The sequence below is a fragment of the Eretmochelys imbricata genome, chromosome 1 (assembly GCF_965152235.1).
Source record: "Eretmochelys imbricata isolate rEreImb1 chromosome 1, rEreImb1.hap1, whole genome shotgun sequence".
In the NCBI taxonomy this organism is placed as follows: domain Eukaryota; kingdom Metazoa; phylum Chordata; order Testudines; family Cheloniidae; genus Eretmochelys; species Eretmochelys imbricata.
The window spans coordinates 235,237,337-235,258,280 of record NC_135572.1 but is presented as its reverse complement, the minus strand read 5'-3'; the positions used below and the strand labels follow the sequence as shown (position 1 = coordinate 235,258,280).

Sequence of the window (20,944 nt, the reverse complement as noted above, 5' to 3'; positions counted from 1 at the left end):
GATACATATGGTTACTCAGAGGCTCAGTGTGCCCTATTGCTGGAACTAGGGGTGCTGTCGCACCGCCTGACTTGAAGTAGTAATAACAACCCAAACACATGGCTTCCGCCTTCGGCGCCTCCACTACAAATACTGTTCCAGCACCACCGCCCTATTGCATTATTTTGTAGTTTGAAGAATTAAAAAAAAAAGACAGGAAATGCTCTTGGGATTTCATGGATCACAAAAATACGAGCGGCAGAGGGGAGCAAAATGTGTCAGAAAATTTCTCTAACCTGCAAAGGGGCAGGGAAGGCAATATTGGTTCTCCTGAATGCTTACATTTTTCTAGACACTATAGATATCCACCCATTATACCAGTTCTGTGGAGTCAGGGCTCCTGAAGCTTTGGGAGGGTATATGGAGCCACGGGTGGGAGAGGCCCTTAGTTGCTGCTGGTAGGGAGATCAGCAATAATTCCCTACCTTCATCTGACTTCTCACGCATGGAATGGGAAGTTTAGGGCACAGGCTAAATAAATGCAGTGTGTGTGTCGGGGGGTGGGGGTTGGAGGGGTGTTAGCCAATGGCAGCAAAACTCAGAAGGGTGGGACTCAGGAGACCAGCATGGAGGGTCTACTAGACCATCCTGAGGAGTTACCTGGGATCTGTAAAGTTGTCTTCTGCCTTCCTCTTGGATCCTCAGGATTTGTAGGCCACACCCTTTAATTTTCCTTCCTACCACCCCACATCTCCCTTTCTAAGGAAAGAATAAGGCAGAAACTCAAAGAACTCTCTTATCAGTTTTAGCCCTGCCTAAACTTTTCCCCAGGAATGCAGCATGTGGGCCAAGAATTGTAGACAGCATTCTATCAAAGGAGAGATGCAAAGAAAGGTCCATAAGCTTCTTGGGTTTCACAGTCACAAAGGATGCCTTTTATTTCAGGAGTAGATGATTATACCACATCTGTATTAAACCACTGCTTCCCTCTCGCCTATTAAACTTAAACTCTCCATGAAGTCGTTTACTGTTTAGTCCTTCTCTTTTGAGAGGAAGGACTAATGTCATTAAAGGGAATGAGCTAACGCTTTGCTCAAAGAAATTAAGCAGGACCCCGACTACTAACCTCATATTTGGCTATACTGAACCACATTATCCTGCACATATTTGGTCTGCAATTTGAAGCTTTGCACAGAAATCAAACTTAATTAACTAAGTCTCCACTTCCTGAGCAAATGAATGCAGTCTCACTGAGTTGCAAGTACAACATGCAGCAGCTGTGATCACACCTATAGTCTCTTGCTCAGCTGATTCCTAAGAGATTTGCTGTTTAACTACTAAACTGTTCCAGTTTTTTAATGAATAATGGCCTCAGATTATTTCCTCTTTGTTCACAGATTTTGTGGCAACTGTTTTGAAATAAGGAAACACACATATACAGTATGTATAGTGGACCTGATTTTGCCCTACAATCCATCTCTAGAGACAGCTTAGCCCTGCATAGTTGAATCTGGGGTGTAGGACAGACTCTATAGTAGCTCCTATGCCACTATTTCCCCTCTGCCACCACTGGCCAGGGGAGTCACTAGGGGAAGGGGCTGTAGTCAAAGCTTCTTTATGTCCTGTATATCTCCATCCACAGGTATAGCCCAAGAGGGCTGTTGCCAGCAACCATAAATAAAAAGAGCCTTCAGGTTGCTCTAATTCAGTGGTTTTCAAACTTTTTAGGTTGCGTATCCCTTTCCAAATAATGTAGTCTACACATACCCCCATTTGAGAAAGGGTCCTAATATAGCTAGGTTTAGATTGTCAAATCTTACTAAATAAAGTGCGTTGTCCAACACTACTGATGAGCGCTTGTGTAACCCAGTTTGAAAACCACTGCTCTAATTTATACCACCCATTGGCCAGACAACCACAGGACAGGCACAAAAGTGGCTTAAAGTTACATGTGCAGCCCCCTGCTTTGGGTTTTCATTAGCCATTCCCCATCCATTCTGGAGATTGGGAACATAAACACAAGAGTCTTGGGATGGAGCAATGGGAACTAGCCTAAACTATATCCTATACCTATAGATGTGAAAAACATTAAAATTGCAGCATTAAAATTACCAAAGTTCAGGAAACACAGAAATTAAAGTTTCCCAAAGCAAAGTTAATTTCGTAATGCAACACATCCTCTATGCTTCATAGAAAAATCGCTTTTACAAAATATCCAGTAATATACTAAGCTACCCAGTTAACCACAACAACAAAATACAGCAGACTGCTTTGGTACAATTTGGCTGAATTACGTTACTGTTGAATCCTTAACTTTTGTATTTCCAGTCTCTGATTGCAACTGTCCAACAACACTGAAGTAATAGTTATTGAGGCCTGGTCTACACCGGGGGGTGGGGGGGGGAAATCGATCTAATATATGCACCTTCAGCTACAAGAATAGTGTAGCTGAAGTCGATGTATCTTAGATCAACTTAGAATCACTTACTTCGCGTCCTTGCGGCACGGGATCGATGGCCGCTGCTCCCCCGTCGACTCCACTTCCACCTCTCGCCCTGGTGGAGTTCCGGAGTCGATGGCAGAGCGATCGGGGATCGATTTATCGCGTCTACATTAGATGCGATAAATCGATCTGCGATAGATCGATCACTACCTGCCGATCTGGCGGGTAGTGTAGACGTGGCCTTAGTGTACTTACTTTTTCTTTAAAGAAGTGAATTTCATTACTGCAGAGCCAGTTAGCTTTAAAAGCTTATAAACTCTGCAGAATTTAACTCCAGATCTAGTTAAATTAACTGAATGAGAGCTCAGCAAAAATGGGGCTGCAAGATTGTGGAGCTTTGTGCAGGGAGCAAGCATGCTTCACCACAAAATAAAATAAAATTCATTTCAGAGTTATAAGCATGTGAAAATGGGCATAATGGAGCCTCAGTTTCCCAGTTGTCCCAGGGACAAAAGCAAGAAACCCCCTGGCTAATAAGGAAGAAAAAGTAAGTCTCTCCTACTGTACTTCCTAACCTACTGCATTTATTTTAGGCCATTAGCAGAACAACCCAAACAAAACATAAAACCCACCACAGGCTCCTCTATGTCAGCTCCCAGACCCACCATTTAACTGCAGCAGTTATAAGAAAAATGTAAGAAGTCCAAAATACAGCATCATCCCCTTTCTCTACTACCTGGGCAAGGTCGGCTTTAATGATTCCTAGCTGACAGGTTAACAAGGCCCACCTGCCAAAACAAATTCATTTGTTTAACTCCTGCTGGTCCTAGATAAACCCCTACAGACCAGGCAGGTGTATTAGGATATCTTTCCAGGGACTAGCACTGGGGCATTCTCAACACAAAAGGATTCCTTCCCTGAATGCTGAAGGACCAGTGAATCCTGTGAAGAGGGGATATAATGGAAACCATTTTGCAACCTTAACTATAGCAATTGCTACTGAGTCACCACTATAGCAAATAATTTTGGTCACACTTTATATTAAGGGTTTTTATTTATAAATCGTTTACAAAGGTTTAATACATTATTAATAGATGTTTCAATAAATGGTTAATCAACTGGTAGAGTCTAATAGGTCAGTAAGTGGCTTAGAACCATACCTTCTATTGACACACTTGTAGCCACCTCTACCACATATTAATGTCTGTAACATACTTATTACATAAGCATTTATAAATTATTTAATTATATTCACTACTATAGAATAATTTCTAAACTATTTATAAATATATCCTTAGTATAAAACGTGACTATAATTTCTGCTTTTTTGGGGATCTAATTTCAAAATCAACACCAAGGTCTCATCATGCATTCCTCACTCAAGACAAACTACTACTAATTTCAACTGAAAGTTTTCCTCAAATAATGATGCCTGGGCTAGACCTTGAAGTTGCTCTGGGTTTTACATAAAAAGCTAGCCTTATTCCATATGTCTCTGCCTAGCCCATGCTTTACAGCATATTCAATTAGGTCCCAGTCCTACAAACTCTTGTGCACATGAGTAACTTTACACATAAGTAGTCCCATTGACTTCAGTGGGACTATTTATATATGTAACCTTAAGCAAGTGCTTAAGTGTTCGCAGAATCAAGAACCTAAATTTGCTATAACTGAAGGAGATTAGGAGAAAATATTTTCTCTGTTTTCAGTGCATTTATTTTGTGAATTAGATCAGACTAGACAAATAGTAATCTTCCTGTATGGTCAGTCATTCACTTTCCTTTTTTAGGCTCCAATAGTGCAATGAGATCCAGAAACACAGAACCCTTCACCTCCTCAAAGCCTCACTGAATTCAATGGGTATGTCTACACTGCATCTGGAAGTGAGCCTCCCAGCCCAGATGCACAGACATTCTAGCAAGGCTCATGCTAGCACAAGCTCCACTAGCATGAGTCTGTGGACCTGAGCTGGGAGGCTTGCTCCCAGATGCAGTGTAGACAGGGCCGTCTCCAGTTACCAACAAAGGAAGCAGATGCTTGGGGCGGCCAACAGAAAGGGGCGGAACTCTGTCAGTTATTGGGATGGCACATCCGGGTCTTCGGCGGCAATTCGGCGGCGGGTCCTTCATTCACTCCCTTTCACTTCGGCGGCACTTCAGCAGCAGCTAAATCGGGTTTTGGTTTTTTTCCCCACACCGCTTGGGGCAGCAAAAAAGCTGGAGCCGGCCCTGAGTGTAGACATACCCAGTGTGGCTCCTCATAGATTCATGCTGGGGTCCTTCTGCACAGAGCTCATTGCAGGATCTGGGCCTAAATTTTATGGGTGTTTCCTACTGCAAAAAGGGGAGATAAAAGGTGTTTTTTATTTTTAATTGGACAATAGGATGATAAATCCACAGTAACTGGCAGGGGGATTTAAGAGCAGATTTAGTACCTGAAACTATTTTTAATTTTTGTTTATTAAACTGACATTTCAAGCTGACGGTGCCACTTTAAGGTCAGGGATCATACCATCCCATTGACTTTTACTCAGAAAAACTGATGACAGGACATGGTCCATGGTTTTCAATTTTATTCCACCTGCAAAACTGAAAATTCTGTATATTCTATTTTTTTTTTGCAATTTTAGTTTTAAAAAAAATTGAAAAATGAGAAAATAAGATTGAGAAAATGCTTAAAAATTGGATTTTTTTTGTAATATAACATTTTCTAATTACAGCTACAGCCAAGTAAACCTGTTTACAGTCAGCTGGTAAATTGGTGGTAAAAGTATTAGTGATGTGATTACATAGTCCTTGACCAAATTCTGCTATCAACTACTTTGGTGTAAATATAGCATAACTCTACTTGACTTCAACAGAGTTACACCAGATGTACACACATGATGTATAGAGGAATTTGCCCCATCTTGTGTGACTAGTGAAAAACATTGTGACATGTAATTCATTAACATACAGCGAAAGAGAAGACAGAAAATCAAGAAGCAGGATCATTCAAGTCTAAGTAATAATTTGTCAAGTCAGAAAGAATTCTTGGACTCTGGCCAGATGAGTCAGGATTTGATCTTCTATCTTTCAACCCTTGAGAACAAAGCATAAACATTTTGAGCCATTACATTATCTACTTTATCTTTAAAGCCCACATTTACAATGCAGATAAAGCAAAACACTAGAAATCCCATCTGTTCATGGTGGTTGTTGTGGTTTTTTTTTTAATCATACCAACAAATGTAGCTAACATAAAATATTAAAAGTTACACAGTTTGATGGAATACAAATTATTTCAACTTTTAACACTGGTATGTATTTTGAAAAGAGGGCTACAAGAGAAGGTAAATGCAGTAATGTTACATTATGAATTAGACTCTGTAAGACCTTGGACAGAGTAGTGGGATTCTAATTGGGCAATCTCTAATTGACTAAAGCCTATGGTCTTCTAAAACTTTGCCTTCCAGCATCCCTCCCAAACTTCTACAGGCTTCTCATCACTATTATGCTAGAATAGCCGTCTTTTTAATGTTTCTTTCCTTTTTGTTTAATGAATGTATTGATCCTTGAAAGAGAAATGCAGATCACATTAGATTAAGTGGTTTTTTACATAACTAAGGGATAATAAGAGTGCAGGTAAGGAGAATTTAAATCACCTCTGCCACACTTCAGCAAACTTTAGAAAATAAAACACAGAATATTTTAGAAAATATATGTTACCTGAACCTTATCAACTATCATGTAGTCTTTGGCATCATCTTTTCTATCACTGCTAGTTCAGTGATCTTGCATTTAAAATTAAAGCTGTCTCCAATATAACCAATCTCCTCTTGTTGCTTGATTCAATAAGCAATACAACAATCAAGTGTTTGTAATATCACAATCGATCACCATGGATGCAAATTTTCATGATACAGACACTGGATTGTGGTTTTGTTTAATAAAAGCAAACACAAGTACTAGGCTAAGCAAAAAGAAGTTACAGAAAAAGTTGTTTAATAAGGATCTTGCTAAGAAAAACAAATGGTTTCCATTAACTTCATGTCTTTTATAAAATAATTTGGTATGTTTGAATGTCTTATGATCCATGAATCCTAAGATAAAGAAGGATTCAAAATTTGAATACAGAGCTAGATTCTTGCCTTCAATGGGCAAAGCTCCAAAGGCAACATTTGGCCAAAGAATGAAAAAGACCATTTTATTATCTATGCACTTCAAGGACATAGGCCACAACCCGCAAAGCAATTAAACATGTGTTTAACTTTAAGCACATGAGTAGACACACTGACTTCAGTGAGACCACTGACACGTTCAAAGTTGAGATAACATAAGGGTTAAGAGCCATTACCTCTCTTTCTGTAAAGGAAAGTAAAATAATTTGTTTCAGTGCTCATTTATTTTAGGTTGATCTTGTCATTCACCTACAATTGAATTAGGTATGGTCTTAACAACAATCAAACAGATAAGCAACCCCCAAAATAATAATCAAGTTTTTGATTCTCCCCTCACCAAAAATAAATAGCTCCCATTGGTGTCAATGGCATTTACTCCTTTCCAGTGGGGGAAAGAATTGGGTCCCAAATCAGCACTTTAGGCAAGATTTTCCATAACTGGCTCTAAACTAGGATAACCTGAGAGACTAAATCTCAAAACAGCAAAGCCCTTAAGGATTCCTTTAATTTTAAGCACATGATTAATCACATTGAAATCAGCAGACCACTCACACACTTAAAGTTAAACATGTGATTAAGTGCTTTGCTGGATCGCAGCCTATCTTCCTGATCCTGCTCCCACTGAAGTCAGTGGTAAAACTCCCACTGATTTCAATGGGAAATTCTGCAGTTCTTCATCAAGTATAATTTCCATTGACATCAAAGGGAGCTAGGAGTTATGCTCAATTTAGGACTACAGAATTTGGCCTCATTTACTGAAAAACCTGATACTGAAGCCTGTTTGTAAAAAGTTCAGGAATTTTTAATTGCCTTACATTACATCGTACCTGATGCATATTTAAAAGGGGAATTTCAATTTTTATACTAATTCAATACTAATTCAATTAGGGTGAAATTCACCTCAGTCCAAAAGGGCCAACACAAGTCCTTTGCATCTTCAGGGTTTAAGTGCCATTTAAAGTTTGCTCTCTGCACAGGAGTGACTTGAATGGGAGCAAGATCAAGCCCCAAAGTAAAAGCAAGTAAACCCAACACCCCACAGTTAGGTAAGAGGAACAGACCCAAGATAAAAAATAATTAATTAGTAGATAGTCCTTCCCTCCCCTCATTGCTGCAATTTTATAGACAATAGGTATGGAAGTATAAGAAAGCACACAGCCGCTTACTAACACTCTCTCCTTTTCACAGACACAAAATGAAATATATTTGACGAGTCATTGATTCTTTTAAAAAGTTGGACGAATTAGGGTGGTTACATTTGATATCAGTTCAGTCTCTGCAACTCACATTGACCAGCAAAGGAGAAATCCTGCCCACATCACAAAAGACACTGAAAGTAAGCAATACCTAATCCCTCTTCCTCAAGAGCTACTGAATGTAGGATAAATAGAAACAACAAATAGAAATATATATTATTAAACAGCAGGCAACCATGAAAATAATCCTTACATAGACACCGATAGAATGCTTGTGGATGAATATATGCAGTGGGCTAGATCCTCCGGTGGTGTAAACAGGTGTGCAGCTTTGCTACAATTGATGAAATTTTGCTGATTCTCACCAGGTGACAGATATTCTCTCATACACACACATTTTTAATTGGCTATTGTGTAGAAATTTAAATTGAGTTTATAAAACGGTTGTGATACAAAGAAAAAATAACTGAACTAACATCAATAACTGCTAATAAATATTAATATAACATCACCACCACTTTAACTGCAGTGTGAAACCAGTTTATTATACATAGATGAAATCAAATTGCTGCCTTTATTACTGTCAGGAATGACTTCTAAGATATTTCCATAAACTACTTGAGTATTCATCAGCACTGTGTATTTACAACATACAATCTCTCTCTCTCTCTCTCTCTGTTATTTTTATACAAAATAATTTAAGAGCAGTATTTTCTGGTATAGTTTTCCAATTAATTTAAATATACACTCAAATATACAGTTAGAGCGCAGTGCTTTACAGTCATACCCATTGCCAGTGCTTTACATAGCAAGGCAGTTCTAAGAGCTACAGGAAATGTTATCATGTTTGTGCTTTCAACATGTACATTGGCATCCTGAAAGATGATGAATAAGTAGTCTGCAGTCCAATAATATATGCCTGGAGTCATGCATTCAAGTTCATATGAATCACTCCACTGCCCCACAACCTCCACCGATAATAAAAAAATCCACCTTTTGACAATAAATAGAACTAAGACAGTTGGCAGTATTCCAAAGTCTTTCATTTTCTAAAGTGGTGCCTTTATTAAAGTAATAGTGCATGTAGGATAAGTGGATGTTTTTATGTATCCTGTAATTTAGAAAACCTAAGACATTATTTTTTCCCTGATCATCTTGCATTATTACAAACTGCACTTCAGCCAAGAACCACACAGTTCTCAAATATTCTATCCATCCCCTTCCATTCTTGCGCCACAGTTTTAAATAGAACTAACTTGAAAATTCTGACATTTTCAGGAATGCTTGCCTGGTAATTTACACGAGGCACAGACAGCCTCCAATTACAATGAAACAGCTACAGTATATTACCATTTTTTAGAGCATTTTTTGGTTTTCTAAAGTAAATCAAAGCTCTCCGTGGGGTTTTTCAAAACAATAATGAGCTATAAACTCAAAGCATTTGAGCAAAAGACTGTGAACTTTGTTATGTGGATGATCTTTTATATATATCTAGTTATATAGATATATAAAAAATACCACACACACTTCCTGGGAAGAACACACTAAGAAAATTTGCTCATTTCTCCCCTACATTTTCTTGCTCAAGTTATTTGTAGATTAAAACAGCTCTCTCTGGTTACAATCTGAGTCCATTCCTGCATGCCCTGTGCACTGGAAGTCCCACTGACTTCACTGGGAATTGTGGCTGTGTATGGAACGCAGAATTGGGCCTAATCAGTCTTTATTCAATCCTTGATGTTAATGGGAGTTTTACTTGAGTAAAGACTGTAGGATATGATCCTCCAAGGGCTATGTAAATACATCACTGACTCTCCCTTCCCCACCCTCGAAATGCAGACTGGGAAAAGCATAAGACCATACACCTTGGATATACTAACCAGATAGGCCTGTCTGGGATATTTAAAAGGAAGCCATTTATAGTCAGGAACCAAAAGTGATTATTCTGAATCTGACATTTAAATGTCCTATCAACAGCAACTAGCATTGCTGACTGGTTTAATTAACTTGAAGGATATAATCTTATGCTATATAGAAAAAATACATATTTTAAAGTGTCATTTCATTATACAGTATAGATCAGAGGTGTGGGGCCTAATCCTGTCCTCAGGTCCATATATGTAAATCTGAAGTAAATTCATTGACTTCATCAGATTAATCTGCATTTACGCTAATGTGAACGCAGGCAGAATCTGACATAAGTACTCTATAATCCATTATCTTAAATCACCATGCTCTTTTCAGCTTTCTGTTAAAACAGTGGGGAAGGAATTTGAATTATGGAGTTACGGAATTTTGTCCTGGTTCAATAGGGTTTAAGATCAACATCACAACAAATGTTCTTTTTCATTTGTTTCATTGGGTAATTTCCCGCCCCCACCCTTATATTTACTTTAATGCTCCTCAAACATGACATGGGAACACATTTGCATTAAAGTTATCAAGGTGACTGTTGACACAAGGGACTGAAGATGCGATACTGATTCTTTCCGTTCTAGGACAACTATCTGAAGGGGGGTTCCAAAGAGGATGGAGCTAGGCTGTTCTCAGTGGCGGCAGATGACAGAACAAGGAGCAATGGTCTCAAGTTGCAGTGGGGGAGGTCTAGGTTGGATATTAGGAAAAATTATTTCACTAGGAGGGTGGTGAAGCACCGAAATGAATTACCCAGCGAGGTGGTTCGGACATCCCTTAGGGAAGGATCTATCAAATAGAAAATCTCTATGTCCTAGTGAGGATGGGAGGATGGAAAATGATAAAGTACAGGCAGGGTCTGATCAGAAACAGTCAAATAAAAACGAGTCCCATTCAATTACATCGTGTAATGGCAGACAGCTAAAAGGAGACAAGTTTTTAAAGTGATTATATACCAATGCTAGAAGTCTAAATAATAAAATGGGTGAACTAGAGTGCCTCGTATTAAATGAGGATATTGATATAATAGACATCACAGAAACTTGATGGAATAAGGATAATCAATAATAAGGAATCAGTAATACCAGGGCACAAAATATATCGGAAGGACAGAACAGGTCGTGCTGGTGGGGAAGTGAAATTATATGTGAAAGAAAGTGTAAAATCAAATGAAGTAAAAATCGTAAATGAATCAAACTGTACCATAGAATCTCTATGGATAGAAATTGCATGCGCTAATAATACGAATATAGTGGTAGGAATATATTACCGACCACCTGACCAGGATGGTGATAGTCACTGTGAAATGGCTATTAAAAGAAAAAACTCAATAATAATAATGGGTATATATTGACTGGGTACATATGTACATATTGACTGGGTACATGTCACGTCAGGATGGGATGCAGAGATAAAGTTTCTTGACACCTTACATGACTGCTTCTTGGAGCTGCTGGTCCTGGAACCCACCAGAGGAGAGGCAATTCTTGATTTAGTCCTAAGTGGAGCACAGGATCAGGTCCAAGAGGTGAATATAGCTGAACCGCTTGGTAATAGTGACCATAATATAATTAAATTTAATATCCCTGTGGCAAGAAAAACACCACAGCAGCCCAACATTGTAGCATTTAATTTCAGAAATGGGAACTACACAAAAATGGGGAGGTTAGTTAAACAGAAATTAAAGGGTACGGTGCCAAAAGTGAAATCTCTGCAAGCTGTGTGGAAACTTTTTAAAGACGCCATAATAGAGGCTCAACTTAAATGTATACCCCAAATTAAAAAACATAGTAAGAGAACCAAAAAAGAGCCAGCGTGGCTAAACAAGAAAGTAAAAGAAGCAGTGAGAGGCAAAAAGGCATTCTTTAAAAAGTGGAAGTTAAATCCTAGTGAGGAAAATAGAAAGGAGCATAAACTCTGGCAAATGAAGTGTAAAAATAAAATTAGGAAGGCCAAAAAAGAATTTGAGGAACAGTTAGCCAAAGACTCAAAACGTAATAGCAATTTTTTTTAAGTACATCAGAAGCAGAAAGCCTGCTAAACAACCGGGGGGCCACTGGACAATAGAGGTGCTAAAGGAGCATTCAAGGACGATAAGGCAATTGCGGAGAAACTAATAGAATTCTTTGCATCGGTCTTCTCAGCTGAGGATGTGAGGGAGATTCCCAAACCTGAGCCATTCTTTTTAGGTGACAGATCTGAGGAACTGTCCCAGATTGAGGTGTCATTAGAGGAGGTTTTGGAACAAATTGATAATTTAAACAGCAATAAGTCACCAGGACCAGATGGTATTCACCCAAGAGTTCTGAAGGAACTCAAAAGTGAAACTGCAGAACTACTAACTGTAGTCTGTAACCTATTATTTAAATCAGCTTCTGTACCAGATGACTGGAGGATAGCTAATGTGACACCAATTTTTAAAAAGGGCTCCAGAGGTGATCCCAGCAATTACAGGCTTGTAAGCCTGACGTCAGTACCGGGCAAACTGGTTGAAACTATAATCAAGAACAATATTGTCAGACATATAGATGAACATAATTTGTTGAGGAAGAGTCAACATGGTTTTAGTAAAGGGAAATCATGTCTCACCAATGTACTAGAATTCTTTGAGGGGGTCAACAAACATGTGGACCAAGGGGATCCAGTGGATATAGTGTACTTAGATTTCAGAAAGCCTTTGACAAGGTCCCTCACCAAAGGCTCTTACGCAAAGTAAGCTGACATGGGATAAGAGGGAAGGTGCTCTCATGGATTGGTAACTGGTTAAATGTTAGGAAACAAAGGGTAGGTATAAATGGCCAGTTTTCAGAATGGAGAGAGGTAAACAGTGGTGTCCCTCAGGGGTCTGTTCTGGGACCAGTACTATTCAACATATTCATAAATGATCTGGAAAAAGGGGTAAACAGTGAGGTGGCAAAATCTGCAGATGATGCAAAATACTAAAGATAGTTAAGACCCAGGCAGACTGCGAAGAGCTACAAAAGGATCTCTCAAAACTGGGTGACTAGGCAACAAAATGGCAGATGAAATTTAATGTTGATAAATGCCAAGTAATGCACATTGGAAAGCATAATCCTAACTATACATATACAGTGAAGGGGTCTAAATTAGCTGTTATCACTCAAGAAAGAGATCCTGGAGTCATTGTGGATAGTTCGCTGAAAATATCCACTCAATGTGCAGTGGCAGTCAAAAAAAGCAAACAGAATGCTGGGAATAATTAAGAAAGGGATAGATAATAGGACAGAAAATGTCATGTTGCCTCTATATAAATCCATGGTTTGGCCACATCTTGAATACTGTGTGCAGATGTGGTTGCCCCATCTCAAAAAAGATATATTGGAATTGGAAAAGGTTCAGAAAAGGGCAACAAAAATGATTAGGGGTATGGAAAGGCTTCCATATGAGGAGAGATTAATAAGACTGGGACTTTTCATCTTGGAAAAGAGACGACTAAGGGGAGATATGATTGAGGTCTAAAAAAATCATGACTGGTGTAGAGAAAGTAGATAAGGAAGTGTTCTTTACTACTTCTCATAACACAAGAACTAGGGGTAACCAAATGAAATTAGTAGGCAGCAGGTTTAAAACAAATAAAAGGAAGTATTTCTTCACACAACATACAGTCAACCTGCGGAACTCCTTGCCAGAGAAGGTTGTGAAGGCCAAGACCATAACAAGGTTCAAAAAAGAACTAGATAAATTCATGGAGGATAGGTCCATCAATGGCTATTAGCCAGGATGGGCAGAAATGGTGTCCCTAGCCTCTGTTTACCAGAAGCTGGGAATGAGCAACAGGGGATGGATCACTTGATGATTACCTGTTCTGTTCATTCCCTCTGGAGCACCTGGCACTGACCACTGTCAGAAGACAGGATACTGGGCTAGATGGACATTTGGTCTGACCTAGTAGGGCCATTCTTATGTTCTGGACTCTCCATCCTTAGAGGTTTTTAAGGCCCGGTTTGACAAAGCTATGGCTGGAATGATTTAATTGGGATTGGTCCTGCTTGAGCAGGGAGTTGGACTAGATGACCTCCTATGATTCTATGACTGGAATCCAGTACTGACCAGTCATCTTTCCACTGGATACCTGTTGGGTTACTACTATGAAATTATTTCAGTGCCAAAGTCCTGTTCCTAATGGACAATGGTGTCCACATCACAACAAGCACCTTGTGGGCAGTCTCAGCAGATAGAATCAGCATAATCCAACAGACAGGGCACAAGACTGGGATTCATGAGATGTGGCTATGTTGTATGACCTTCAGCAAGTCACTTCACCTGTCAGTGCCTCAGATTCCCCTCCCAGCTTGCCTTCTCTATTTATATTGTAAGCTCGTTGGTGCAGTAACTGTCTCTAACTATGTGTTTTGTATCACCAGCATAATAGGATCCAGAGAAAAAGGATGGTTCCTGTGGTTAGGGTGCTAGCTGGGGACTCAGGAGATCTGGGTTCAATTCCGTGTTGCCCCAAACTTCCTGTGTGACCTCTGCAAGACAACTAGTCTCTCTGTGCTGCTGTGAAACAGGGATATAATAGTAATAGAGTTTGGTAATGATTAATCCCTTAAAGATTGTGAGGTGCTCAGATTCTGTAGTGATGGGTGCCATATAAGTAAATTGTACATTGGCCATATAACTTAGATAAATCTCAGTTGGAACCTCTAGGTACTTCTGTAATAGAAATAATAAATAATCATAACAGTGTAAAGGGCAAGAAGGCTGAACTACTGGCTTAGGCCAATAGATGGTAAATTGAGAGAGAACAGAGTGGAGAAGCTTGTGTGCGGGAGAAAGAAACTTATCTCTAGAGCGCTCAATCCACCAACTTCCATCAAATTAATTTTCAAAAAAAGATTAAAATTACTCCCTTCAGACACTGCAAAACCCGAATAACTTCCCCATGATTATGTTATTACTAATCTGTAACGCAACTGGAATGAAGCAGTATAGTTCCCTTTACTATTGCATTGTTAAAGCAGAAAAATATCACACTCATCTAGGATTATTTTTATTCTGAAGAGTAAGAAAATCACTTATTATCCCTAAACTCTGCTAGATTAAGGAATAATGGTGTGATCCACAAAGGTTCTTATGTACCTGAATCTCATATTTAGGCTCCACTGCAACCCACCAAACTACAACTTGGCTGTCTCCTAACCCTATAGGTACCTAAACTCACTCTGGTGCCTAAATTTTATAGCAAAAGTTCTCTAGGCATCTAAATTGTGGCTCTGACCATGCACACTGTTGCCTTACCCTAGGCACCCAGACACCTCTCTCTCATCTAAGTCACAGAGTGATTCACAAACCAAGGGAGACAGGTGTACAGCTGCCTAAATCAAGTGCAGAGGCTCAATCCGGCAGAGGTGCTCAGAGGGCAACTACTGGATTGGCCCCCTCAGGCGAATTCACAGGAAGAGGAGGAGGAGGCTTTCCCTTATAAACTTTAGCCATGTGGCTAGAGTACTCATCCAAGATATGGGAGACCCCTCATTCAAGGTCCCCTATCCTCCACCTTTCCTGGTTTGAGGATCAGAATCAGACATAGAAATCTTCCTGCTGGCCAAACTCCAAAAGAGGGGCAGGACTTAGCACACACCCCTCTTGTCAGCATCTCCCATGGGCTAGCTTAGGCAGCTGCCTCCTAGCATGCTGGCTTTGTGGATCACATTCTGAGGTGCCTATCTCTCCCCATTCTTTGTATAGGGAGCCTAGGCTTTGTGGATCATAGTGTTGTTCCTATGGTTCTCTAGGTGCAACACTCAGGCCTTTTCTACACTACAGGGAAAAGTTGATCGAAGCGATGCAATTTGAGTTACGTGAATAGCATAACTCAAGTTGATGCATCCTAGGTCTACTTACCGCGGGGTCCACACTACACGATGTCGATGGGAGATGTTCTCCTGTCGACTCCCCTTACTCTTCTCGATCTGGTGGAGTACAGGAGTCGATGGGTGAGCCATCTGTGGTCGATTAGCGGGTCTTCACTAGACCCACTAAATCGACCGCTGATGCATTGATTGCCGCACTTCGATCCCCAGGTAAGTGTAGACAAGCCCTCAGCATCTCAAACCCTAAGGCAGTGCCTTTTTGGATCTGGGTCTACATGACCCTAGAGAGTAAAGAATGTAGCAGCTGCCACTTTTCACCAAAGTCAAAGTTCACCCTAGGACAATTAAAAATGTAGGCCCCAACCCTGTGAGTAACTGTGTACAAAAAACAACTCCTGAGCCCATGTGGAGACCTGTCTAGTCATTGGGGCCTGCCCACATGGAATCGCATGCAGGGTTTGGGGCCCTACCAGGAAATGCATGTCTTCCCTCTCTCCTGCCCAAATTCCTCCCCCTACGATGTCCACCTACATTTCAAAGAAACAAAGGACAACTATATGAAGAGTATCCCACTGTGTTGTTATAATCATAAAAAAGTCATTTGTGTTACTGTCAAGGTTCCTTCCTGACTCTGAACTCTAGGGTACAGATGTGGGGACCTGCATGAAAAACCCCCAGGCTTACTTTTACCGGCTTAGGTTAAAACTTCCCCAGGGTACAAACTATTTTACCTTTTGTCCCTGGACTTTGTTGCTGCCACCACCAAGCGTCTAACAAAATATAACAGGGAAAGAGCCCACTTGGAAATGTCTTTCCCCCCAAAATTCCCCCAAGCCCTACACCCTCTTTCCTGGGGAGGCTTGATAAGAATCCTCACCAATTTGCATAGGTGAACACAGACCTAAACCCTTGGATCTTAAGAACAATGAAAAAAGCAATCAGGTTGTTAAAAGAAGAATTTTAACTGAAGAAAAAGGAAAAGAATCACCTCTGTAAAATCAGGATGGTAAATACCGTACAGGGTCATCAGATTCAAAACATAGAGAATCCCTCTAGGCAAAACCTTAAGTTACAAAAAGACACAAAAACAGGAATATACATTCCATTCAGCACAACTTATTTTATCAGCCATCCAAACAAAACAGAATCTAACACATATCTAACTAGATTGCTTTACAGGAGTTCTGACCTGCATTCCTGCTCCGGTCCCGGCAAAAGCAACACACAGACAGACAGAGAGAACCCTTTGTTTTCCCCCCTCCAGCTTTGAAAGTATCTTATCTCCTCATTGGTCATTTTGGTCAGGTGCCAGTGAGGTTATCTTTAGCTTCTTAACCCTTTACAGGTGAAAGGGTTTTTTACTCTGGCCAGGAGGGATTTAAAGATGGTTAGCCCTCCCTTTATATTTATGACAGTTACAGTGCAAGATTTTTTACATGATTAGCACATAAACATATTTTCTTAATCTGACTAAATGCTTCTTAGCAGACATTTAGCACCAAAGGATGTTCTTTACAATACCATCAATTTCACTAGTATGCATCAAACAATACACCTAACGGCGTTCGACCAGTATTAAAGCTGATTTAAGAAATAATAACCATTTTAAAAATTACTTCCTATTGCTGAATAAATTATTCTAAAAGTTAACCCACACATAGCAAATGGCTTGCACATGCAGAAGAACTAAGTTCTTCAAGTTTGGTGGCCAAATTTTCAGATAAATGCCACAAACTAACACCTGTAAAGTGTGTATGAACATCCACATACACAAACACAAGCCCCACTTTTCTGAACAAACTAGGTAACAGTGTGCCTGTCTAAACCCAAAACAAGAATACAATATGACCTAAGGTTGTACCACAAACTAGTGAGAAAAGCATGAAAATTCAAACTTAAGACAAAGTCAGGTGACGCAGTGTGTTAGTATATCAGATTTTCACCTCTGGAAAATGGAGTTCAAATTTAGCCTTTGGAAATATCTGACAGTTTGATGGTCTCATTTAATTAAGCTGTGAACAATGATCCGCGTTATATGATTTTAACATGACTGACAGATTCTGCTGAAGAAGAAAAACTCAGAATGGAATAGGAGACTTGCAGGGTCAGGACTAAGACACCTGGTAGATCTACATTGTGAAGATTGCCATGAACTTAAAAGCTGACTTGGTGACTATGTGTGCGTGTGTGTGATAAATTAAGAGGTGTGGGGTAGATCCTTTTATGGACACCCAGCCAGACAGTTAGCTATAAAATCCCTGTTAGTAGCTGTTCTCTACTTGCTTTACCTGTAAAGGGTTAAAAAGTCCATAGATAAAAGGAAGTGAGTGGGCACCTGACCAAAAGAGCCAATGGGAAGGCTAGAACTTTTTAAAATTAGGAAAAAATTCCCCTTTGTCTGTCTGTGTTGTTTTCCCGGAGAGCAGAGACAGGGCTGGAACTATGCTGTAAGAGCTTGGGACAGGTACGAAAAATTACCAGATCATACCTAGAAACTACTCATTTGAAACCCCTGATATGTAAGTAGATCAGGAAATGTCCAGGACAGTGGTTCCCAAACTTGTTCCACTTGAACCACTGGTCTAGGTTTATCTCTTTTATTTCTTTATGGTTTGTGGACTCCTCTGTGCTAACCCCAGGTGCTTTTGTTTTGCTTGTAACCTTTAAACTGGGCCTCAAGAAAGCTGTTCTTGATTCTTAATTTTTGTACTTGCTCTTTTTAGATCTAGCAATAGCCTGAGTTTTCAGATGTATTTTTTTTCTTTTCTTTTCTTTTTTTTTAAATAAAATGTACCTTTTATAAGAACCAGATTGGGGTTTTGTGTTTTAAGAGGTTTGGGCATATGTTGTTTAATTAGCTGATGGCAACAGCTGATTTCCTTTGTTTTCTTTCTCAGCTCTTCCCTGGGGGGAGGGGAGGTGAAAGGTCTTGAGGGTACCCCACAGGAAGGAATTCCCAAGTGCGCCTTCCTGGGCCCTCAAAGGGGTTTTTGCACTTGGGTGGTGGCAGCACCTACCCATCCAAAGTTAGAGAAAAGCTGTAACCTTGGGAGTTTAATACAAGTATGGAGTGGCCAGTATTGATTTTTAGAATCCTTGCGGGCCCCCACTTTCTGCACTCAAAGTGCCAGAGTGGGGAATCAGCCATGACAGTGTGTCAGCAATTGTGTTTGTAGGCACTAATACTGTGTGGAGGGACGGGATCTATTGCCTTGCTGGGATGTTTTCTAAGCATTGTGCAGAGTGGTGGGGGCAGAGTCCCACCCTGTGAGCAGCCTTAGACTGGGACTGCTGTGAAGAGCCAGCCCCTTAGGGCAGCGGCTGAATGTTCCTGCAGCCAACTTCTCTAATTCTCGATATCCTTGTGAGTTACTTAGGTGCATGGGGGGCACACAGCATATATTACCAGGGCAAGAGCTAATTCTGGCGGCAAAGGGGTTTAATGACGGGGCTACTCAGAAGACCTTTCCCCACACCTCTCTCAGTGGCTCTTAAGAAATGGCTAGGTGATTTGTCCAATTGTATTTTTCCCTCCCTCCATTTGCAATCCCAAGAGCTGTCTGCTCCTCCTGTTCTCCCATCAACCAAGAGTTTTTATGCTTCTCCCACGTTAGCTGCTGAGATCCCCTCTGGCCTAAAACCTGGCTGTTTAGAGGAGGTTGCAAAGGAGGAATTTTCTCTTACTTGATGGGACACTATCAGCGTTCTATCTACTGTGCCTCATGCCTGATCAGCAAAGTAAGCCCAGCCCCTGCTTTCAATCCAAAAGTGGAGGCAAGATTAGGAAACAGAAATAAAATGAACAAATTGAGGGGCTTACTCTAAAATCTGTTAATCTATGATACTTATATTGCCCCCCATTATTTTGGAATAAATTGTATACTAAATCTCTAGTCTAAAGAATCTTTTAAAGGTTATTGTGCACATATTTATCTAGACCGTTTTAAGTAGATTTTGTTTCTCTGACAATCAATAATGTCTCTAAATCACTTTAAAATATATTGGGAAAACCAGGGCCTATGATGGAAGTGCTGACACATGGCAGTGCAAACAGACATGTTATAATGAACGTACTTATATTTAATCCTATCTATATTTAAAAATTGCATGTCTAGGTTGAAAGGGGTCCCCTTATCGTTTTATGCCCCATTTTTTCTGCTGAGTTTCATTTAGCATTTCATCCCCTTTAGATACCACTCAAGATGACCATGCATGCATGCTGATCCCCTTAAATGATTTCCAGCAGAAACCAATGTTCAGAAACTCATAACATTATATTTCATGCCCATGCCCTTGCACTTTCCCATACTTTGCAGACACAGAGGGAAAAACTGCACTATGCCAGTAATCTCATTTACTGCTATCAGCTTGCCTCCCTAACCCAGGCAGCAGAAGGCTGTCATTATTCCCCATCTCACAATCTTTGTACATTTCAAAAGAAAATCTGCTTTTCAGAGCCATTAAAAAAAGGAAGCAGTCATTGGTTACTCTACCAATAGTGACACCCTCAAGTGAGGCTCTAACATTGGTAACTAAGGTGTGTGTTATTGCTATTGATCTAAAATTCCTACTCTGGAACAGAATCAAAATTTCTGCATGTAAAACAAGAACAGACCTTTTTCTAGGTTTTTTTGACTGGAGAAAAAAAGAATCATAGAACAATTTAATTCTGTTAGAGAAGTGGCAATCATTCACACTAACCAAGGTCCAAAGGTAACTTACAAATATTAAAAATGAATATATAAAAATGTAACTGTTCTTATTCATGCCTGTCAACTATATTTTATTCAAAGGGATGTAAATACTACAGTATTAAGTGTATCTCCTGAGTGCTACACGGCCTTGCTATTGTATAGCTTTCTATTACTGTAAATTTTTGACAAATCAGAAATGCAGAATCATAAAACTAAAGTTGTAAGAAACTTTGCACAGTGAAGGCCATTTAGCAAGAGCTCAAACACAGTGAAGCAAATGCAAGTCCCAAATGTAGGGCAATGTTCCCATTGCTATTCTGGTTACAGCAAACCTCAGCTTGAAATGAAATTGTTCTAGAAAGAAAAATAAATAACTATGGGACAAATACTGGTTTGGAAGATCATAGAGCAAGTGAACACTCCCTGTCAGCACAGAACAGAGTTCCATGGGGCTGCTCTGCACAGGGAAACACAATGGGATCTGGTATGGAAGATGGGCAGGGCCAACCTTCCCTTTGAAGGGGAATGCAGGCAGCCCTGGGGTTATTGTAGCTGCTACAAGTCTTACCAGGAAAGATTCTTCCCTTCTAAGAACCCTAGGTCCTGCCAGAGGTGACCAGTTCACAAGCCCACTACTCAAAGGCTACGTCTACATTTATGGCAATGTGTAGAGTGTTTATACCCTGCTAGCATGGGTATAAATGGCAGTTGTAGACAGCGAG

The 20,944-nt window shown here is 40.0% G+C and overlaps 1 protein-coding gene across 14 annotated transcripts in view; it reads right to left on the bottom strand.

Annotated features, from left to right (window-relative positions):
* Window positions 1-20,944, bottom strand: part of PHF21B (PHD finger protein 21B) — a 205,982-nt gene that overhangs the window by 50,363 nt on the left and 134,675 nt on the right. The window contains exon 1 of one of the 14 annotated variants that reach the window (XM_077825691.1): window positions 16,517-16,570. The exons of the other annotated variants lie outside the window; for them this stretch is intronic. Coding sequence (XP_077681817.1) covers window positions 16,517-16,555 — 39 coding nt within the window. The 5' untranslated portion in view covers window positions 16,556-16,570. Of the gene's footprint in view, window positions 1-16,516; window positions 16,571-20,944 lie in introns of those variants that run through there. 14 annotated transcript variants of the gene reach the window in all.